Here is a 22,922-nt window from a genome sequence, read left to right on the forward strand (position 1 = left end):
GAAAGAAAATTGGACTTAAGGACAATTAGTTGCTACTTTGTTGGTTATGCAGAGTGTTCACGGGGGTACGAGTTTTATAATCCTGCCTCAAGGTCTATTTTTGAAACAGGAAATACGAGATTCTTGAGGATGATAAGTTTGGGGGGAAGGAAATATTAGGAATGTTGCTTTTGATGAGGATTCTGTAACTGATAATAATAAGGTCTTTGTACCTATTATTGTTCAAGATACAGTTATAGTACAAGAGTACAATAAGAATCCTACTGTAGATCTAGTTACAGTACAAGAGAACAATGAGAATATCGTTGTTGCTTAAGATATTGCTACAGCACAGGAAAATAATGATAATCCTCCTCAACCCCAATCCATGAAGCAAGCTCATCAACCTCAAGAAGTACCATTAATGAGATCCAACAGAAAAAAGGAGAAAATTCATCTATGATCTCAAACAAGCTTCCCATTAATGGTATCACAAGTTTCATCAAGTCATTATCTCATACGGTTTTGAGGTGAATATCATAGATGAGTGTGTATACTGCAAGTTCAGTGGGAGTAAATATATCTTTTTGGTATTATATGTTGATGACATTCTACTTGCCAGCAATGATATAGGCTTGTTTCATGAAACTAAGAAATTTCTATCGAACAAATTCGAAATAAAAGATCTTGGTGATGCCTCTTTTGTATTAGGAATTGAGATATTAAGAGATCGTTCTCAAGATATTCTTGGATTATCACAAAAGAACTATATCGAAAAAATTTTAAGTAGATATAGTATGGAAAATTGTAGACCAATGGACACATCCGTAGCTAAAGGAGACAAGTTCAGTCTCAAACAATGCTCTAAAAATGATCTTGAGAGGACAGCAATGCATGATAAACCTTATGCATCAGCACTTGGGAGCTTAATGTATGCTCAAGTCTGCACACGTCCTGATATATCATTTATAGTGGGAGTGTTGGGTAGATACTTGAGCAATTTGGGCATGGATCATTAGATAGCTGTTAAACGCGTAATGCGTTATCTGAAGAGAACAAAGGATTACATGCTCACTTATCAAAGATCGGAAAATTTGGAGATCATTGGATATTCTGATTTCGATTTTGCGGGATGCCAAGGCAGTAGACGCTCTACTTCAGGCTGTATCTTCATTTTGGCTGGAGGAGCTATTGCATGGAAGTCTAACAAACAGACTCTTGTAGCTTCCTCAACAATGGAGGCAGAATATGTTGCTTGCTTTGAGGCATCCAAACATGGCATATGGTTGCGAAATTTTGTCACTGAGCTTCGTATAGTAGATGACATTGAAAAGCCATTAAAGATATTCTGTGACAACAAGTCAGCAGTATTATACTCTAACAACAATAAGAGCTTGACAAAATCGAAGCATATAGACATCAAGTTCTTAGTTGTCAAGGAGAAAATTCAAGAAAAACAGATTTTCATAGAACATATAGGAACAGAGTATATGCTAGCAGACCCATTAACCAAGGGATTGATCCCTAAAGTCTTTCATGAGCACACTGTTCGGATGGGTGTCAATATTTGTGATGCCTTGGTTTAGTGGGAGTTTATGCTATATGTCCTATGACAGATATTGAGTTATTTTTTCTGCAGAATTAAGTTAATGGTTTATTTCATGCTATATGAAATGTTCATTTTGTAATATTTGTATTGTGTTTGATCTCAATAAAGTTTTAAAGTTGGACCAGTTAGAAATAGACATGCATGAGATCACTTGGCATGTAATTTTCATATTACTCATCTAAATTTGATCTATGTCGTTAAGTATATTAGGATGTTGATTGGGCGTGGTTTAGTCACGGGATTTAATGTGATAAAAGCTGAGGTAGTTCTATATCTAATGTATGAGACGGACCAGATTGTTAAAGTAATGAGAGAAATAGCATTCAGATGCGCGCATAAAGTTTATAAGATGTGATTATGTCAAGAAAGAATATATGTATAGCCCAAGTGGGAGATTATTAGAAAATTATTTTAATTTCCTAATTTGTTTGTGGGCAATACATATATTAATTATAATCACAAGTTATGCTATTTCAAATTAAATGACTTATATAATGGTGATCTCATTTATTGTTTTAAATGCTAAATTGAATAAGTCATTATTACTTTTGATTTAGAATTAAATGAGAATAAAACCGGATATTATCTTTTGTTCCTTAGATAATTATCTTTTGGATTTTAGATATATTATCTTTTGGACTTTAGATACTATTTTATTTGGGTTTAAGGGTTTAATGTGTGTCATGCTCAAATATAAATAGACCTTCGGGGTTTTGGTCCCAATATACCAAAGCTGCCTTTGTTGTTCTTTCCCCATCAAAAGAGTCACAATTCAGCCGCCTAGGAATACATAAGGCTTTGGTTGAGGAAGATCGAAAGAACCACAAGACTGAGTCTTTTCATCAATTTCTAATTTCTACGAGTAAAGGTACACTTCCGCATTATGATATATTTTTTGTAATTCAATATGGATGATTTGGGTTATTGAAATTAATTTATTCCAACATGATAAATTTTAGTAGTAAAAAAAAGTATTAAAAAAATAAAAAATATTTTTTTGAAAAGTTACAATTTACATCTTTTTTTTAAAAAAAAAATTAAAATTTTTTTCACATAATAAATAAACAAATAAATACTTTTATATCGTTATACCCAAATATAATTGGTAGATAAAAAGATCTTTTTTTATGACATATCCAAACATAAAATTACTTTTACCTTTCTATGAGATCTTTTTGAAAGAATAACTCAAAAAAATATTTTCTTAAAAACTCACCCAAACAAGTCTTAGCTTTCTTTAGCATCTTTTAGTAAAACATAAAAAAAATGGATTAGCAATTATCATTCGAAAGACTCACATAATAAACACATCTTATTTCAGTGTCCTTTAACTTATGACACTACAAAAAAAATGTTAAGTACCATTGGATTCGTCAAATATCTCAAACGGTAATAAAGTTACCGTTAGATGTACCGTCGAAAACAATCAGCCGATATAAACCTCACCGGTAAATGTTAGGATTTATTTCATCCGACGGTAATTACCGACGGATTTTGTGACAGATTACTAGTTAAGGGGACGAATTGGTTACCGGCGGATATGTCCGACGATAATGTTGGTGCCAAAAATATGTTGTTTTCAAGTTGTGTTACGGTCAGTTAATTCCACCAGTAATTTCGACAGCAATGTCATTTTTTTTAATTTGAAATAAATAGTTAATTTGTATTTTAAATTTAAATTTTTTGACATAATTAATGGTGAATTCATAAATAATGAATATTTTTTATTTAAAATACATAAATAGTACAATGTGCAAATTAATAAAAGTCAGGCACATCAAATAAATGTATAAAATAATAAAACAAAAATATAATATCTACAAATTCAGGTAGTCGTAGTTGTCGTCATCATCAGTCTGGTGGCCTTCGGTCAGCAATGCAGGAGCGATGACGATGTCCGAGTACCACCAACGCTACCGCTGCCACCAGTGGCGTGCATCTAGGCCTGGTACACCTCCATTTGACTCTCCATACGTTGCATCCGCTCCAGTGACTCCCTCCACTCTAGTCTGAGCTCATCCATAGATTGTACGCGAGTGAAGATCTCCTAATACCTCTCCCGATAATTATTGAGCTCATGAGCCTGGTGCTGAAGGCTGCGCTAGAGCTCCTGTACCTGGAGCCTCAAATCCACGCCTTCCTCGAACTGGACAGCTTGACTAGTGGCAAAGTCTGACGACGGCCTCAACGTCGAGGTGCGAAAGCTGCTCGCGAAAAACAACCCAATTTCGTATACGCGATTTTTGTACGGAGAGGAAGTCTCGTGCAAACTGGGTTCTAAAATTCTTTTTGAGGGACTACCTATTTAATCTTACTCAATTTTTTTTAACAATTTTATTTTTCTCCATAAACAGGAATATAAAATAGTCCTTTTAATTTTTATAAATTTCTCCCCTATGAGAAGTTTTGTGTGAATATTGTCACTCCTATGTGGCCTAAAGGCTAAAGGTTTACCCATAGGTATAACTACTAAACAGATTCTATTTTGGCAAGTAAGCTTCCTTCACCACTTCAAAAGTGTGACTTACTATATGTTAATACCTTTAGTTCTCTTAATGCAACTTGGTTAGTTTCTTCTTATTCATGTGTTTATCTCATATATATATATATATATATATATATATATATATTGACTTTTGGTTAGTTTAAAACAATGCAAATGATGTATGTTTTATGTGATCTTTCATTTTTTCTTTTAATTAGGCACCTTTTGATTATAATCTTCTTTTTTTTAACGGTTATTTCTGGAATTTTTTATTATTATTAAACAATTAGTTGTAGTATTATTGTAAATTTAATTAAAGGATTATGTATACTAATATTTTAATAATTTACCTTTGTGAATTTTAATTGTTTTTTTTAAATTAAGAAATTTTTTTTGAAATGTGCGCTAGATATTTTAATAAAAAATACACATGTTTTTTTAAAGTTCTACACTCACAAATCTCTAAAGGAGGTGAGATTAGGTTTACAACAAAAATACAAGTGTATTCTAAGTAATATTATTTAGATAATAATATACATGCAAGTATTATTTATACTAATACTATTTTTTTTCTTTTATTGATTCCTTTTTATGACACCTAAATAGATGTAATCATTGCATGAAGATGCAGGTTTTTCATGATACTTGAGTTGCTTTTAAGGCCATGGCTTCTTCTTGGAGTCCAAAGCATGAGAAGATGCAGAAGAACTTGAGTACAAAATTAGCTGTGGCAGTAAGAAGTATTCAATGGAGTTATGACATTTTATGTTCACCTTCAACAATCCAAGATGGGTAATCAATTAGAAACAAAAACTTTTTAGAATACAAAAAACAATGCCACTTTTCTCTCATGATATGAAGTTTCTGTTTTGATAGTTTTGATTCTTTTGAGTCTTGTGTATATGATGATCACTGTGTTCCATTAGTTTCATGAAGAGGTTGTCTTGTCAGAACTTTTTGAGACATACATAAGGCTTTCGATATGCAGAAAAAGAAACATCATACTTCATTTAGTTTATGACTTTATCAGCCTTTAACAATTAGCATGTAAGTAATTCTGTCTTGGATCCAACTTTCTGCCCTGTTTTATGTAATTAAACTTTCAGTGGGTTACACCATTGATGATAGCAAGGCCCCTATTGATTTGTTATTATAATCAATTTAATCTTTTTTTATGATGCTATGGTTTTCAGTTTTTTCCCTCCCATTTGATCCTATGTCTTCATGTACCATTATGTTTTGTTTATAATTTGAAGTCGAGATCATTGTCTCTTGACAATACTGATAAAACATCCATGGGGTCACTGATATTTGGTGCACTCATATAATATCATTTTTTTTTCAATTTGATGAGTATAACTACATGAGTGTTGTATAGTTAAATGGATGAAACTTTGGTGGCCTTATATAAAAACTTTATATCAATTATTCTCTTTTATTCTCACATTTACTAGTGCATTTATTTTTGTATTACTTTGATATCTATTCTCTTTTGGATTCATCTTTGTGATTCTTACTTTATTGACAAAAATGATTTCAAGTCTTTAGGAATGGTGATTTTTTGGCAATTTGTTTGGTATAAAGAATGGTTGCTGGTGCACGAATTGTGAATCACACTTTTCACAACTCGTACCACTAACCAGCAAGTGCATTGGGTCGTCCAAGTCATACCTCACGTGAGTAAGGATCGATCCCACGGAGATTGTCGGCTTGAAGCAAGCTATGGTTATTTTGTAATTCTTAGTCAGGAAATCAATGATAAGAGTGATTATATTTATGAAGAGTAAAAAGCACAAATTAAATAGTACTTGTTATGCAGCAATGGAGAACAGATTGAGGATTTGGAGATGCTCTGTCTTCCAAATTTCTGCTTTCCTACTGTCTTCTTCTTCACGCACGTAGGTCTCCTTCCATGGAAAGCTGTATGTTGGTGGATCACCGTTGTCAATGGCTACCATCCGTCCTCTCAGTGAAAATGGTCCAGGTGCGCTGTCACCACACGGCTAATCATCTGTCGGTTCTCACTCATGTTGGAATAGGATCCATTGATCCTTTTGCGTCTGTCACTACGCCCAACCCTTGTGAGTTTGAAGCTTGTCACAGTCATCCAATCCCTGAATCCTACTAGAATATCACATACAAGGTTTAGACTTTCCGGATTCTCAAGGATGCCGCCAATGGATTCTAGCTTATACCACGAAGACTCTGATTAAGGAATCCAAGAGATACTCATTCAATCTAAGGTAGAACGGAAGTGGTTGTCAGGCACGCATTCATAGGTTGAGAATAATGATGAGTGTCACGAATCATCACATTCATCATATTGAAGTGCGAATGAATATCTTAGATAGAAACAAGCGTGTTTGAATAGAAAACAGAAATAATCGCATTAATTCATCAAGACACAGCAGAGCTCCTCACCCCCAACAATGGGGTTTAGAGACTCATGCCGTCAAAAATACAAAGTTCAGATCTAAAAATGTCATGAGATGCATAACAAATCTCTAAAAGTTGTTTAAATACTAAACTAGTAACCTAGATTTACAAAAATGAGTAAACTACGATAGATAGTGCAGAAATCCACTTTCGAGGCCCACTTGGTGTGTGCTGGGGCTGAGACTTGAGCTTTACACGTGCCTAGGAAGTTTCTGGAGTTAAACGCCAGGTTGTAGCCTGTTTTGAGCGTTTAACTCCAATTTGTAACCTGTTTCTGGCATTTAACGCCAGAATGCAACATGGAGCTGGCGTTAAACGCTAGTTTACGTCATCTATCCTTGAGCAAAGTATGGACTATTATATATTGTTGGAAATCCCTGGATGTCTACTTTCCAACGCACTTGAGAGCGCACCATTTGGATTTCTGTAGCTCCAGAAAATCCATTTCGAGTGCAGGGAGGTTAGAATCCAACAGCATCTGCGGTCCTTTTTCAGCCTCTGAATCAGATTTTTCTTAGGTTCCTCAATTTCAGCCAGAAAATACATGAAATTACAGAAAAGCACACAAACTCATAGTAAAATTCAGAAATGTGAATTTTAAATTAAAACTAATAAAAATATAACAAAAACTAATTAAATTATACTAAAAATAATGCCAAAAAGCGTATAAATTATCCGCTCATCAGTTGCGTATGCCTATTTTCAATGTTTGTGAATAGTTTTTATTATATTTTACACTATGTTTGGTTTGATGGAAAATAAATGAAAAGAAAATGAATGGAAAGAAAATGGATGAAAAATAATATTTTTCTTTATTTGGTTAGCAAAGAAAATAGTAAGGAAAGAAAATTTTTGTGTGGGTCCCACTAAAAAAATTTTCTTTCCATCACAAGCAAGAAAATAAGAAGAAAAGTGCTATAATTTTATATTTTCAATATTACTCTTAGTTATATTATTATTGACAAATATTAATATAAATTTAGTTTTAATATATTATTATAATCGAAATTTATATTTAAACATTATATGTATTAGATAAATAATTTAAATTAAATATATAAAATTATAATATTTATAAAATATAATAAATAAAATATTTATACTTTATTTTATGATAAGGGTATTAATGTAATTTTATACTATTATGATTTTTTTCCTCACTTTTCTTTCCATCTATTTTCTATTCATCCAAACAACATACAAATAACTCAACTTTTCCTTCTATTTTCTTTCCTCTTATTTTCTTTCCTTCCATCTTCTTTGCAACATCCAAACAAAGTGTTAAGGGTTAAGTTCGATTTTGGTCCCCAACGTAGAGGTCGAAAATCGATTTCGTCCCCAATTTTTTTTGCTACAAAATGGTCCCCAAGATTTTAGTTTGTTTTAAAATCGTCCTTCGAACGAAAATATCCCTCCCTCCCTCCCCTCTTCTTCCCCTTCTTCCCCAAAATTATGCAGAAGCACCTCCCTCCCCTCTTCTTCCCCTTCTTTCCCAAAATTATGCAGAAGCACCAGTAGAAGTACAAGTAGAAACAGAACCAAAAGCAACAACAATAATTAATCAAACAAAAGCAGCAGCAGGACAACAACAACAACAATTAATCACCAATGAATCAACAATGGAATCAAATAGAAATAGAAGAAGCAGGAGCAGAAATAGAAATAGAACAACAACAACAATAACAATAAAACAATATAATCAATCAGAATTAGAATCAACCAGAAACAATAATAATAAAAAATTAACAAATATAATAGAAGCAGAATGAAAGAAGAAGAAGAAGAATGATGGAAGTAGAAGCAGAATCCAGCGAGCCACCCGAACGACGACGAGCAACGGCCATCGAACAAAGAAGAGCAACGGTGGCGGCGGCGAAGAACGGCGGCGGCGACAACGGCGAAGACCCTTCCCTCTCTTCTTCCCTCCCCCTCCCCCCTCCCCCCTTCTTCCTTTCCTCCTCCCTCCCCCCGTTTCTCTTCACATAACCCCCCTTCTTTCTCTCCCCCATCCTCTGTATCCCTTTCTTTCCTTTTTTATTTATTTATTTTATATTTATTTTATTTTTTAATTTTTTTAATGACGGGTAATTTAGTAATAAAAAAATAAAATTAATAAAAATGACGATTTTAAAACAAACTGAAATTTTGAGGACCATTTTGTAACAAAAAAAAAAGTTGGGGGACAAAATCGATTTTCGGCCTCTACGTTGGAACCAAAATCGAACTTAATCCAAGTGTTAAAGTTAAAGCTAAACTTTATAATTTCTGGCAAATATTTTGGGGTCAATATAAATTAAGCTGTCAAAAATTTATTAGCAAAATATAAGAAATGGGCTATAGTAACGGAGGATTGTGATTGATCTCTTAGCAAACAATTTATCATTGAGTTATTTGAATTCTTTCTAGAACTTGTATGTTATTTTATGTTTGGTACTTTTTAGCTTGAGGTTTAGAATACTGTCTCCTATATAAATGAGTATTCTACTAAAGTGCTAATTGGTTCCAAGAAATATCAGGAACATGTTAAAGATTTTATTACCTGCATCTCAAAGTATCTAAGTCATTGTTATTTTAGATAACAACCCTTCGTCTTTTTATTGCAACCAGTGAATGGTATTTCATGTATTGTTTTTTATGTAGGATAACCACATGACACACAGGTGCAAAGATATTTGCTATTTAACATTAAAATTTAAAGTCTTCAAAGCCAAAATATAAAAAACTTCAAATCTCCCATATTAAATTGTGAGTAGTTTTGAAGCACAAATTTTGGCAAGAAGCAAACGAAAATGGTGCAGTATCTGTTGCATTTGGATAAGTCATATAATATTTAATTGTTATAGTTTTTGATTTTTTTTTATTGTTTCTGGTAGTTGTGGTAGTAGTAGATTAATAATATGAAAAATTTAGATGTCCATAAAAGTGACATGGAATTGGTTTTATATCTGTATAAAAAAAAGTAAAAGTTTTCATTTTTCAAGATAAAATTGATATTGATTTTAACATAGTCTAAATAACGAATTAATTAATAAGTATTTTCTAGAATATTTGTTAAGTAGATAATAATAGTAACTTTTGAGTTACCGATAAACAAGTGCTTCTTTAACAAATTTAACAAGTGCATTTGTTAATCAAATTCTTGAAATAGAGTCAACACGTCCATGCTTACAAAGAATAATATATTAGTGTTAATAACAGTTCCTTAGGACTTAGATTTATTATCTTTGAGTGAGCTATGGATATTCACATTTTGATTTCCCATAAAAAAATTCAATTTTTTTCCTTTTTTTTTTTTTTTTGAGTTGTGCCATCAAAAATTCGATTAAACTGAATTAAACTGGAGAATGATGCTAGGTATAACACTTATTATTGTTTTATTTATTTTTTTGTAATTAAAACAAGATCTAAAAGTTCAGCCGAAAATTATATATCAAAGATAAATCAGAGTTTGCCTCTCTACAATCATCATCTAACATATATTTGATTTTTTTAGGATAATTATCTATGAAATAGAAATCTAACTCTCTAGTGTCACTTCTTTTAGCTAACCAGTCTGCACACATATTTTTCTCCCTGTAAGTGTGCTTAAAAATCAAAATCCAGTCTCTTTCCATCATTAGACTAACACTTCTAGGTGTAACACTTATGTACAAGTATGTATAGACTTTTAAGTTGAGAGTTTGGACCATTTAAAAAAAGTTTAATAGACAAAACGGGCTAACGAGTTTAGTTTTATTTTTGTTTTGTCTAAATAAATAATTTTTTATTTAAAAAAATTTATATTATGGACTAAAAATTTAAAATATTAATTTTCGAACAAATTTTTTGTCTTTTAATAGATAAGGTTGGAATTTGAGTGTTTTTTTATTAGAAGTAAAGATATTTGAATTAGATTGCTAAAAAAAATTGTTAAAAAATTAACAAAAATAGAAAAAAAGAATAAAAAAATAAAAAAAATAAATAAGTAAATAGGTTTGTCCATTTATTTCGCAGAAACAACTCTAAAAGTGTCAATTTCAATGGACCTAATCTATTTTAACGGTCCCAATTAGAATTTGGTAATATCATCGTCAAGTAATGTGAACGAATTTAGTGTTAGTGTTTTAAAAAAGAAAAAATAAAGAGGAATATAATTTTAATTAACAAAAAAAATGTAATTTAAATTTTAAGTGTAATTTAGTTTTACTTTTATAAACAAAAAATATTATTCTATAACACATCTACTTTTTTTTTTTATTTTGTGCTTAATATATATTTAGACTGACACAAAATCTTTGTATAATAGAATATTTTATTAATATGAAAAGAACTCAGATTTTAAAATTATACCTATATACAACATATTGATATAATAAAACGTTAAAAATAATATCTAAAATAAATAATTTTTTGTGAGAAAAATAAATTCTATTGAACGGGTAAAATGCTAGTAAGAATAAAAGGTATGTTCCTAGTAATTTTAGGTGTGTTCTTAATTCTTATGAGTCTTATAGAAAAAACAAAATATTCAAATATTCAATGAAATTAAATGCATATAATTAAATTCATTTTTTTCATAAAATAATTCTAAATTTAAATTATTAATAAGTGCTCTTAGTATACATTTATCATTAAAATTCTTACAATTTTGTTAAAAATTACAAATTCAACTATAAATTGCTGAGAGGTTTGGTTATTTGTGTAACATTTCAACACTTCTACAAAGCGAGACAGAAGTGTGTCAAGAGAGATGTCTCCTAGAAAGTTTAAAATCATTTTAAAAAAAAATTTATGTCCAAAGTTGTTCAAACTGTGATGTTGATGATTTAATGAAGAGTACATAGTACATTGTTGAAGAGAATAAAAAATTCTTTAAAAATATTTATTGAGTTATTACATTTTATATACTATGTATTTTTTATGTACTCCCACTACAAAATTATAACTAATAAACTTACATCTACTATTAATAAAAAATAATCTAGGTAACAGTTCTACTTCAATATATGAAAATCGGAAATATCCAATTGGGAGAACCATTTTTCTGTTGGAGCAAGATGCCCCTACCTTGCTACAGAAATTGATTGCCATGTTAGGTGTATTCGTATAAGCTGTCGCAATAAAAAGGAGATGACCAACAACCCCAAAAAAAAGCAGAAGACACTTCGTCTTCTACGTTAATGGTAATTTTTTTTTATTTATTTGTTTCTTTTTCTTTAATGCATGTTGAAATAAGGAACTAATGACATGACGATGTATGTATTGTGCAGGCTAGCCATCAATGGATTGCAGCATATTGATGAAGAACCGGCAGACTAGTATTATAGTATGACTATCTTTTTTTGGTAGTGTTATTGTGGTTATAGAATTTACTTACTTTTGGAAATTACAGCTTGTTTGAAAACTTTATATATATTTGAAGAGTTGAATTATATTTATAACATTTTCCAATTGTAAGCATAATTAAACAACACATCGTCCTGTTAATTTCGACTGGTGAAATTGTTAGTCTTATAAACTGATCCTGCAAGTGGAAAATATTAGCTTGTACCAAGTAGTCCTGTAATAATAGATATAAGTTTACTTATTGTAATTTTTTTAGTAAAAATATATAAAGAGTATATAATATATAATAAAATGTAATAATTTAACAGATATTTTTAAAAAAAATTTCATTCTCTTTAACAATGTACTTTTTATGTACTCTTTATTTTACTTTTTATTTTACTATGTATGTACTCTTTATTTTCTCTTCAATAAATATTCTAGCATTGCCTTCTCTAATTCTCTTCTATGTGAATTTTGATTTATCAATTTTGATTTAAAGTTCCATTGTAAGTAAAAATTGATTATATTACAATTGTTATGATTTATCAAATGAATTTAATTAATATATTAAATAACATAAATAATTATTTTATACTTTTTTATAATTTTACTATACAAAATAAATTATATATACTTTTCAAAAAATTAAATGATCTTAATGTCACTACTTTTGAATTATATAGCAGCCAAACATAAATTATTTTTGCATGATCAATTAAATGAAAACATAGTTATAAAATAAGTGAATCGAAATAATTTTGCCATCACATCTTTCCAAAATTTGCTTCAATATACATATCCTGCAACAAATTAAATGCACTTGTAGAAAGTTACAAGTACAACAAGAAAAGGGAAAAAAAATACACACCTCAATAAGAGGGCGTTGGTATCAAATTATTTTAACTTATTTTCTAGAATTATCGCATGAGAATATTTATATATTTTAGCTTTTAAAAAAGAAAAAAGAAAAATAGGTATAACTTATCTCCAAATAGATAAACACCTTGTTTAATGAGGAAGACCCTCTGAGATGGGAATAAACACACCATTGTAGTATTATTTTGAATAGAAAAGTTTTACATCCATGTAAAAATTATATAGATAGTATCCAAGTAAATTTTACTCTACGCTCTACGCTCTCCTGTTTGTTTTACACGCGTCTCTTATAATCTATATAATGAATCTTTATTTTGCGTTATCAACATTTTTTAACGTAAACTTTTTCACACAATGTAAATCTCTTTCGCATTTTTCTTCTTCTTCTTCAACCTAATTAAATTCGTTGTTCTCCTCTTTAGCGTTTTTCTTCTCTGCATTATGGATCTAGATTGATTCAAAGCAGTTTCGTAATTCATCTTCTTCTTCGTTTTCTTCTTCGATCTGCACTTTTGAATTGAAACAATGAATTTTAAATCAGTTGAATGAGTACGATTTTGATGATTCTTCTAAAACGCATCAATTTGATGAGGTTTGGATTTTTGAATTTTGAATCGAATTTAATGGAATGAAATTGCTAATTTTATTTGAAGTGAATTGAATGGACTGAGGTGATCTACATCTGAATTGAATTGAACTGAATGATAATATGTAACTGTGAGTGTCAGTAACTGTGAGTAACTCTCAATATATGTGAGTAACTTTTCGGTTCGGTAAGTACTAAAGAGGTGGTTCATCACGTTCATGTTTTCGGTTCGGTCCGCAGAAAGGAGTCTAACAAAAATTAAACCAATATGTTCTGTTTTCTTCCCTAAGCACTATATAATTGTTTCACCATAATTAAGATTTCGGTTCACCATAAAATTCTCTCCATATATGCTGATCCTCGTACAGCTCTGCATACCAAACCGAACTTATAAGGTGTGGTGAATCGAAAACAATAACTACTAATGAGAAATCACATTCCAATATCAACTACCACGCACGAACTATGATCGATTCAGCAGAGCATGAAAGCAGTTAGAGACGATGGATGGTGAGTAGCTCTGACTTGAGTGGTGTTGTGTATAAATATTATTAATATATAGGTTAATGGATAATTTATGTGCCAAATATTAAATTGAGAAACTTTTATTTCAAATAAAAAAATATATATTTTATATGTTGTTTTACCTACACCATATCTTATCAGGTCCAGTCACACACTAACGCCATATATAAATTATTAGAGACACTTTTTTTTTAATGTTTATCAAAAATAAATATTTTTTTCGGTATATAAGAATAAAGTGATTATTATGGTATTTATAAGATAACGATTAATTTATTAAAACAAATTAAAATTTAATATTTAATTTAAAAAATATAAAATAAATAATTTTTAAATATTTAAAATTTATTATAAAAAATAAATTAGATTAAATTTAAATAGCAAGTAATAAGCATGTAAATTTTATCTAAGAATAAATAGTATTATGTCTATTCGGTTCACCATAATTAAGATTTCAATTCAACATGAGTACTATGTTCAGTTCACCATGAGGGTTTAGCATTCAGGGTTTAGAGTTCAGTGTTCAGGATTCGGGTTCAGGGTTTAGGGTTTAGGGTTTAGTGTTCAGGGTTCAGAGTTCAGAGTTCATGATTTGGGTTCAGGGTTTAGGGTTAGGGTTTAGGGTTAGGGTTTAGGTTTTAGGGTGTAGGATTTAGGGTTTAGGTTTTAGGGATTTAGAGATTTAGGGTTTATGGTTCAGGGTTCAGTATTCAGGGTTTTGGTTTTAGTGTTTAAGGTTTAGGGTTTAGGGGTTCAGTGTGTTTCTACCTTTCAGTTCATCCAGTGTATTAATTTCGGTTCACTATATTCTTTTGGAGTTCGAATGTATTGGTAAATACAGTGATTGCAATCACTGATAATCTGAAATAAAACAGCAACCAGACAGTTCCAACATATATATAAATTAACATCTCAGATGAGTAATCCATCTTGAATCAAATATAAATATTAACAATTTATACATACGTTGATATTAAGAATAGATATATACATTAACATTGACATATATACATTTGAAAGAAGCATTGTTTGGTTCACCATGAGTACTATACAATTGTATTTGAAAGAAGCATTGTTTGGTTCACCATCTTGATTTTATATAATGGATTATGTTTCGTTCACTCAGTACTATATATACAATTGTATTGTGTTCGGTTCACCATGAGTACTGTGTTCGGTTCACTATGAGTACTGTGTTCGGTTCACCACGAGTACTGTGTTCGGTTCATTCCGCAGAAAGCTGTTTGAATTTGATTTTATATAATAGATTATGTTTCGTTCACTCAATACTATACAATTGTATTGTGTTCGGTTCACCATGAGTACTATGTTCGATTCACCACGAGTACTGTGTTCGGTTCATTCTGTACTATTCAAAACTCTTCTTATCCTCACCTTCTACTGCTTTTTCACCAGAGAGAGAAGGAAGAAAAGACAAAAAATACAGCAGCAACAACAACAAAAGAATGACGATAAGGAGAAAACACGTGAAGAAGAAGGAACGCGAAAAAGAAGAAAAATGAGGAGAAGGAGGAACGCGAAGAAGAAGGCGAAGAAGAAGACACTCCGTGCATAAACGAGCGCGTGAGAAGAAGGAAGAAGAAGAAGAAGAAAAAGAGAAGAAGAAGAAGCGTGATGGAGAAGAGAAGAAGAAGAGAAGAAGCGTTTCGGGTGTGTTGGGCGCGTGTTTCGCGTTTCATTTAATGGTATTAGATTTTTTTGGTGTTGAGCCAACTTGGTTATATAGTTATATGGATGCGTAGCATTCTTGTATTTTAAAACACCAATATATTACTTAACTAGTGAAGAGTCTGTGCGATGCACAGGTATGATAAATTTAATAAAAAAATATTTAATATTAAAATATTGTTAGATTAAGTATTTAATATGAATTTTTTATATTAAATTGGATCATAAAAATAAAGATATATAATTTTATTTTTTTAAATACAAGAGTATATAAAATAAAATTTGTAAACAAAACAATTTAATAAAAGTTAATAATTGTATAATAAAAGTTGTGAAAAAAAATTTAATATTAACCTCTCATACAAATTTTAACTATAAAATCAAAATTTTAATAAACAAATTAGTAATTCATATCATGCACGAAAAACACTTATTTAAGTTAATAATTTTTTTTATGAGCATATTGAAAATGGATGTAGATTTTTATAGGCTTCCATCAAATTTGAGAAGGAATATAATCATATACAACAATAATTTTCTATGATTCTATTCTATGTTTTTTTTAGGTACGAAATTCTATCATATAATTACTTTTTTAGGGTTACTTGAAACGTTAGTTTGAATATATACAATATATTAATAACTAATTTTAGTCACTAATTTTAATATATAAATAATATTTTTAATATATATATTCAAAAGTATTTCGGTAAGTGCTACCCCAATATATCTAAGACAGAATCCAAATTTGAGGTCATCTAAATCACAAATATTTACTCCATCTTATATCTATTGAATTACATAATAATTATCATCGATACTATATTAAAAAGTAATAACCACAGTTATTATTATAGAAATAAAAATAAAATTTCATATTAATATTATTAGATATAATTATTTATATTTTTTATTTATTATTTTAATATTTTAAAAATTGATTTTATAATAATTATCAAAATTTATATAATTAAAATGTCTAAAGTTTTCGACTTAAAAAAATGTTAATGCATGTAAGACAAATAAAAAAATAAAACATTAAAAGGTCTATACAAAAAACTTTACATTTCAATTTCAAAAATATATTTTCATATGAAGAGTCGTATGAGATATATTTTTATCAACTATATGTTATATTATATGTGTATATGTAAAAAAAAAATCAATTACCAATTAAATCATTCATTATTCATATAAAATATATATTTAAATACAAAGTTATATATTATAATATAATATGTAAAATAACACATATATTTATATAATATAAAATATATATTTAAATCCAAATTTATATATTATAATATAATATGTAAAATAACACACGCACATATATATTATTATATGGTTGATTTGATGACGAATTTTTTGTATTTACATAATTTTTTTTATACAATCATTCATTCTTTTAATTATTTTGATTTTGAAATAAAATTTTTTTGAAGTTTTTCATATTTTTTATTTTTTCAAAAAATAACATATATATTTAAGTTTTTATTCATTTAAGTAGTATAAAAATAATTAAAATGATGTATTAAAAATTTAAAACGTCTTATCAATATTATTTATGATGAATATATTGGTAAGAAATATTTGTTCATAGAATACGGCTTTGAATTATTTCACATTTGAATAATGATTTTGACTATATATACTAGTGGCCATTATGAGCAGCATTTACTGAAATACTTTTGATTATATACATTGCATGTCCTTTTTTCGCTGGCGTAGATTATAAAAGTCGGAGAGACTATTATTTTTTTTTTTAATCTTTGTTGGTATAAAATATGAAAAATGGTTAATAATTTTATCTCGTTTTTTCGGTTTATGTATGTAAAAATGCACTTATTAATTTTCATTTTTTTATTAAAAAACACAATTAGATACACAAAATAATATATTTAAATAAGAAACAAAAATTTTAGTAAGACTTAGAAACATATATAAATAACATTAAGGATTGAATATGATTTTGGCTCCATAATTTTGGTCGAAAATCAAAATTCTCTCTAAAATTTTTTTGGGTTTAACGTCGTTTTTAATGTTAAATTTTATTTTAAAATAAACTTTTTTTTTTTAATTTTAGACAAAATAAAATAACCTTCTTCTTCCTATTAACCATTGTCCTCGTATCTTTAATTTCTCCCCGTTTCTTCAATCTCTTGTCTTTTCCTTCACCTCTACCTCTATTCATCATCATCTCTACCTCCAATTTAGAAAAAAAAAAAAAAAAAAACTTTTCTCAAAACCTCTTCCAAATAATTAGTTTTAGTTTTTCATGGCTGTGGTCAACACTCAACACCTCCCTCAACTGAAAAAAGAAAAGTCAAATAGAGTGATGAAAACCGTGGCCATTATGCTTCTTACGTACATAGTATAATGCAAATAAATAAACTCGAAATAACCATTATTTGCATAAACTTACTTGTACTTCTGTTTGTCTAAGAATGGTTAGATTCTTGAGGGGATTACCCATAATGTCGAAGTATAATTAGAAGACTTTAGAGGTTAAATGGGAGAAAAAAAAATAAGTCTAGTGAAAGTACGAAATAATTTTAGAACTCGTTTAGATTCTCATTATTATTTGTTTTTCTTGTATTATCTTTTTTTTTTTATCGAAGGTGACAGTAAAAATTTTCGATACAAGATCGTTTTTTTTTTATGTAGTTAAAATATAAGATTCTTCTGTAAATATATAAATAATAAACTCCTTCATTTCCTGATTTTCAAAAGATATTCACACATGAAGAAATGAAGGAGGAGCTGTGACGATGGAGATAGAGTTAAAAGATAAAAGGTGTATGTTGGTGAGAAGAGTGGAAAAGATAAGGAATTGGAAAATTTAAGAGAAATTGAAGATACGAAGACGATGGTGAGTGAAAAAAAGAAGGAGATTTTTTTTTCATAAATTTAAAAAAGAATTATTTTAAGAGTTTTGCTGACTTGTATTTTAAGAAGATAGACTAAACATATCATAAAAGATATTTTATAAAAATTATTATGAAAATTAATTTTCTTTTAATTTTTTAATACATTGAAATATTAAAAAATTTTTATTATTATATTTTTAAAATATATCCTTATAAAACAAAAGTTAGTTAAATCCTTATTTTAAAGAAAAAGTATATGAAACCAAAAGGTTATCAGCCAAAAACTAAACAAAACCACATTAATTTATATTAATAATTAATTTTAAATTTTTAAAATTTTTTAAATTCAAAATTTAAAAAATTTAAAATTAATTAAGTAAACCTAATTAAAACCTATAAAAGTCTTCCTTTTCTCTCTCACATTAACCTACCCACCTCCAATAATCACAAACAGATCTCTCTCTCACCAATGCTGTTGGAAGCGCCGGCGACTTCCATGCTCTCCGCGACGCCCTCAACAAGCGCATCCAAGACAACTGCTTCAACACCAGTGCGACCACCTTCTATCTGGTCCTGAACATCCTAACGCGCAAGAAAGCCAGTTATAAAAAAACAAACGAAGGAGGGTAGCTGGCGGCGGTTTCAAACCAAAGCTTGGCTAGGCGAGCTTAAACGGGAGATTCTTGCACCGTGAAATCGAAGAAGCGCGCTGCATCAAACTCATAATCGAGGTCGATTTCGTAAGCCACATTAACGTCATTCTCTATTTCCATGTCTTCCTCCTCCTCCTCCATCGTTGTGGTGGTCATCATCATCGTTGCCACCGCCTATTCCCATTACGGGTTATGAACCTCCGAATAGAACTCGTTGAAGAAAATGCACGGTTGAATGTTGATAGCTACCGTTACTGTTAGCTAGTCAAGCTACTGAGTAGTGAGAGGGATTTTACATTTGAATACCAAATCGCCTCATTATTCAATTTAATTAAATATTATATAATATAATAATAGTATTTTGTATTTTTTATTAATTATAAAAAATATTTATTTAATATAAAAAAACATCATAATACTTAACAAAAGAAACATCTAATTATATTTTAACAAAAATAATTAAATATCTATAAAATTTAAAAAAATATATGAAAAAAGAAACATCTAATTATATTTTAACAAAAATAATTAAATATTTATAAAATTTAAAAAAAATATGAAATTCTTAAAGAAATAGGGACATTCACATTTGTAATACAAAAAAATTCGAAAAATATATAAAAGAACATCCATTTAGTATGAAAAAGAAACATTCTAATACTTAGCAGAAGAAACATCCATATATATTAACTCGTAAATATTTTAGATTTACCAAAAGTATTTGGCTAATTTTTGGCTGATACCCTTTTGGTTCCCTAGCATTACTCTATTTTAAAACAAAAGTTAGTATTGAAGATGATTTTAAATGAAAAAAAAGAATAATTTTAATTTTTTACCAAAATTATAGAAACTAAAATCACTTAATTTTAATATACAATTTTTAATTATTTGACAATATTTTTTAATTTATTTCTATTCTTAATTTTTTATTCTTGTTAACAAAATTTTTTATCAAATAATAAATTAATATGACCTTAATTTTATCTATAGGTTTTAGCTATTATCAAAGCCTTATAAACAAGTCACCAAAAAAAGCCTTATAAACAAAATGCACCGCAATTTAATTACTATGTTAATATTTTCTCTCACTTCAATAATATCTTCTCTCTCTTCAATAACTGCCGGCTTTTAATTTTATTTTGATTTCTCTTTTGTCTTCTATTTCACAAGATACTCCTTTATTATTCTCTTTTATAAGTTTATTTGATATTTATTACTTCAACTTATATTTTGTCCTACAATATTTGTCATGAATTAAATTATTAATTATACATATTTTTTAAAAAATACTCTTAATTTATAAAGTATTGAAAATTATTCTATTACTCTCTCTTTGTTAATTAAATACTATTTAGTGCTTTAACATTTTAGAGACATTTTTAAAATTTTTTCAAAATTTTTAAAGATAAGACATTAATGTATATTAATACACTAGTGTGAGTGTATATATATATTTTTTTTGGGTGAAACAACGGGGTTCAAGGACCCCAACAAAGGAAAAAGAAACACAACAGAAAACAAGAAAAGCAAGACAGACTAGTGTGAGTATATATATATATATATATATATATATATATATATATATATATATATATATATATATATAAATAATACACATTTAAAAATAAGAATAAAAGGTATGTTCCTAGCAATTTTAGGTGTGTTTTTAATTCTGATGAGTCTTATAAAAAAATAAAATACTGAAATATTCAATGAAATTAAATGCATATAAAAGGTTCAGGTACCAAAGAAAATGCATATAATTAAATTCATTTTTTCCATAAAATAATTCCAAATTTAAATTATTAACAAGTGCTCTTAGTATATATTTATCATTAAAATTCTTACTATTTAGTTAAAAATTATAACAGCGTTAAGATAATTAATAGCAGAAACGAAAATTTCAGCTATAAATTGCTGAGGAGTTTGGTTATTTGTGTAACATTTCAACAATTATAAGCGAGAGAGAAGTGTATGTGTCAAAAGAGATGCCTCGTGGAACGCTCGAAGTCATTCTTGTGAGCGCAAAAGGTCTTAAGGATGCTGATTTTCTCAGTAAGTCATGCAATTAAAATCGCTCCATTATTATATTCTTCTAAAAAACAAATTATAGCATGTCATCTTTTAAGGAACGAGAATTAGTTTTAATATTTTGGTATTTTTTTGTGCTTAATCGATCGATTTTTTTACTCCAAGTTGAAGATATTATTATTATTTTTCAATTCAGCGTATTGTTTTCCGATTTTTGCATGTCAAGAATTTTCAGCTACGTTGTTGGAGAATTCAAAATAGACTAGATTGTAAATTAATGTCTGATTTATTTGATGAACAGAAAAAATGGATCCTTATGTAATTCTCACTTATCGAGCACAGGAGAATAGAAGCAGTGTGGCAAGAGGTTTAATTTGTTTTCTCTTGATCAAATACATATTGGATCTGACAGAAACATTATTATTGCAGCTTCAAAATAATTAATTGCTGTGTGTTACGTTGTGTATGTGTAGGTGGAGGATCTAACCCTCGTTGGAATGAGAGCTTTCTTTTCACAGTTTCTGATAATGTTGCTGAACTTAATCTGAGGATTATGGACAAAGATACTTTTACTCGGGATGATTTTCTTGGTGAGGCAAGGTGAGTCCAAATTAAATTCTTCTTACTATCAACCTAATTATATGTAGAAATTCAGTGATTAATCTTATTATGTAGTTGATTCTATTTTGTTTAAACTTTGTTGATGATGGTCATGGTTTTTAAATTTTACTTTTATTGTGTGAAATGTTCACACTGTATTAGAAAATTACTGTTGTCTTAATATTTTATTCTCACCATTTTCTTTTTTTGTATCTTATATATCCCTTTCATTTCTGAGTTTCCTTTTCATAATTGATCTCATACGTAGCTGTTGAAAAATTATATATAGCTAGTTAGTGCATTTGTTTTCATATATGGCAGAATTCCATTAGAACCAGTTTTTGCTGCGGGTAGCATTCAGGAAACTTCTTACAATGTTGTTAAGAACCAGAATTATTGTGGGGAGATTAAGGTGGCTCTCACTTTTAAGCCTATATAGTTCTTTGACCAGAGTCACAATAGCATTATAGCGTTTCTTTTACTTATACTTTTAGTTTTTATATGATACTACGATATAATTAAATTTTGTTATATATATCAAAATCGGTAATTAAAATATAAAATATATATTAAAAATAAATTAAATTATATATATATATATATGAATAAATAATAATTAATTTAATAGTTGATATAATGTCTAATTTTTTGTATACACATATTATTTTTAAATTAAATTATATTTTTGTGTTTATTATTATGCCTTTGTTCAATTTGATTTGTTTTTTCGGTTTTTAAAACTAAAGACTTCTTGAAAGTTAAAATAAAACTAGCAGCCCACTTCTGGTGATGCTCTTAATTGATTGTTATATTGTTATAAACGTAATTTAATTTCTAAAAAGCTTTTTAATTATTATCATAATTTTTATGAAAATACAAAATGTGTAATATATTTTTTAATTATTTTAGAAATGAAAATTAAATTAAAAAAGATAATTTAAAAAAGATATATACTAATGATTTATCTTGTTTTTATTTCAACTTGCCGTTGCAACAGTGGTAACTTGGGTGATGAACTCCAAGAGGAAACGTAACATGGGAGGATGAGGATGGAATGAAGAGAGTTACAAGAGACAAGATCTATAAGTATTTTAAAAAAATAAAAGTATTAAATGGATTTTGAAAAATTTTTGTAATAAATTTATATATCTTGGTGATAAAAAGATGAAATGCGTTCTAGTTGAAAATTTTCATAAATTTATTAGTCGTGTGTTGCAATTATTGGATAATTCACTTGATAATATATTTTTTTTCAAGAATTTATAAATCTATCATA

At 28.5% G+C, this 22,922-nt stretch overlaps 2 protein-coding genes across 2 annotated transcripts; both read left to right on the forward strand.

The window, feature by feature from the left end:
* Window positions 1-1,016: 1,016 nt before the first annotated feature.
* LOC140184228 (secreted RxLR effector protein 161-like) lies at window positions 1,017-11,807 on the forward strand. Its single transcript, XM_072234537.1, has 2 exons — window positions 1,017-1,339; window positions 11,759-11,807. The coding sequence occupies exons 1-2, from the start codon at window positions 1,017-1,019 to the stop codon at window positions 11,805-11,807; spliced, it is 372 nt and encodes a 123-aa protein (XP_072090638.1).
* A 9,071-nt stretch (window positions 11,808-20,878) lies between these two features.
* On the forward strand, window positions 20,879-22,206 carry LOC112794411 (16 kDa phloem protein 2). Its single transcript, XM_025836444.3, has 4 exons — window positions 20,879-21,070; window positions 21,348-21,413; window positions 21,520-21,646; window positions 21,968-22,206. The coding sequence occupies exons 1-4, from the start codon at window positions 21,004-21,006 to the stop codon at window positions 22,083-22,085; spliced, it is 378 nt and encodes a 125-aa protein (XP_025692229.2). The 5' UTR covers window positions 20,879-21,003; the 3' UTR covers window positions 22,086-22,206.
* Window positions 22,207-22,922: the final 716 nt, after the last annotated feature.

The sequence above is a fragment of the Arachis hypogaea genome, chromosome 4, assembly GCF_003086295.3.
Source record: "Arachis hypogaea cultivar Tifrunner chromosome 4, arahy.Tifrunner.gnm2.J5K5, whole genome shotgun sequence".
In the NCBI taxonomy this organism is placed as follows: Eukaryota; Viridiplantae; Streptophyta; class Magnoliopsida; order Fabales; family Fabaceae; genus Arachis; species Arachis hypogaea.

Excerpts from the sequence above, each read along its gene's own strand:
- LOC140184228 (XM_072234537.1), top strand. The coding sequence starts at position 1,017 with ATGCGTTATCTGAAGAGAACAAAGGATTACATGCTCACTTATCAAAGA. Across the intron at positions 1,340-11,758 it reads AAGATATTCTGTGACAACAA|GCTAGCCATCAATGGATTGC; the intron begins GTCAGCAGTATT and ends TGTATTGTGCAG.
- LOC112794411 (XM_025836444.3), top strand. The coding sequence starts at position 21,004 with ATGCCTCGTGGAACGCTCGAAGTCATTCTTGTGAGCGCAAAAGGTCTT. Across the intron at positions 21,414-21,519 it reads TAGAAGCAGTGTGGCAAGAG|GTGGAGGATCTAACCCTCGT; the intron begins GTTTAATTTGTT and ends GTGTATGTGTAG. Across the intron at positions 21,647-21,967 it reads GATTTTCTTGGTGAGGCAAG|AATTCCATTAGAACCAGTTT; the intron begins GTGAGTCCAAAT and ends CATATATGGCAG.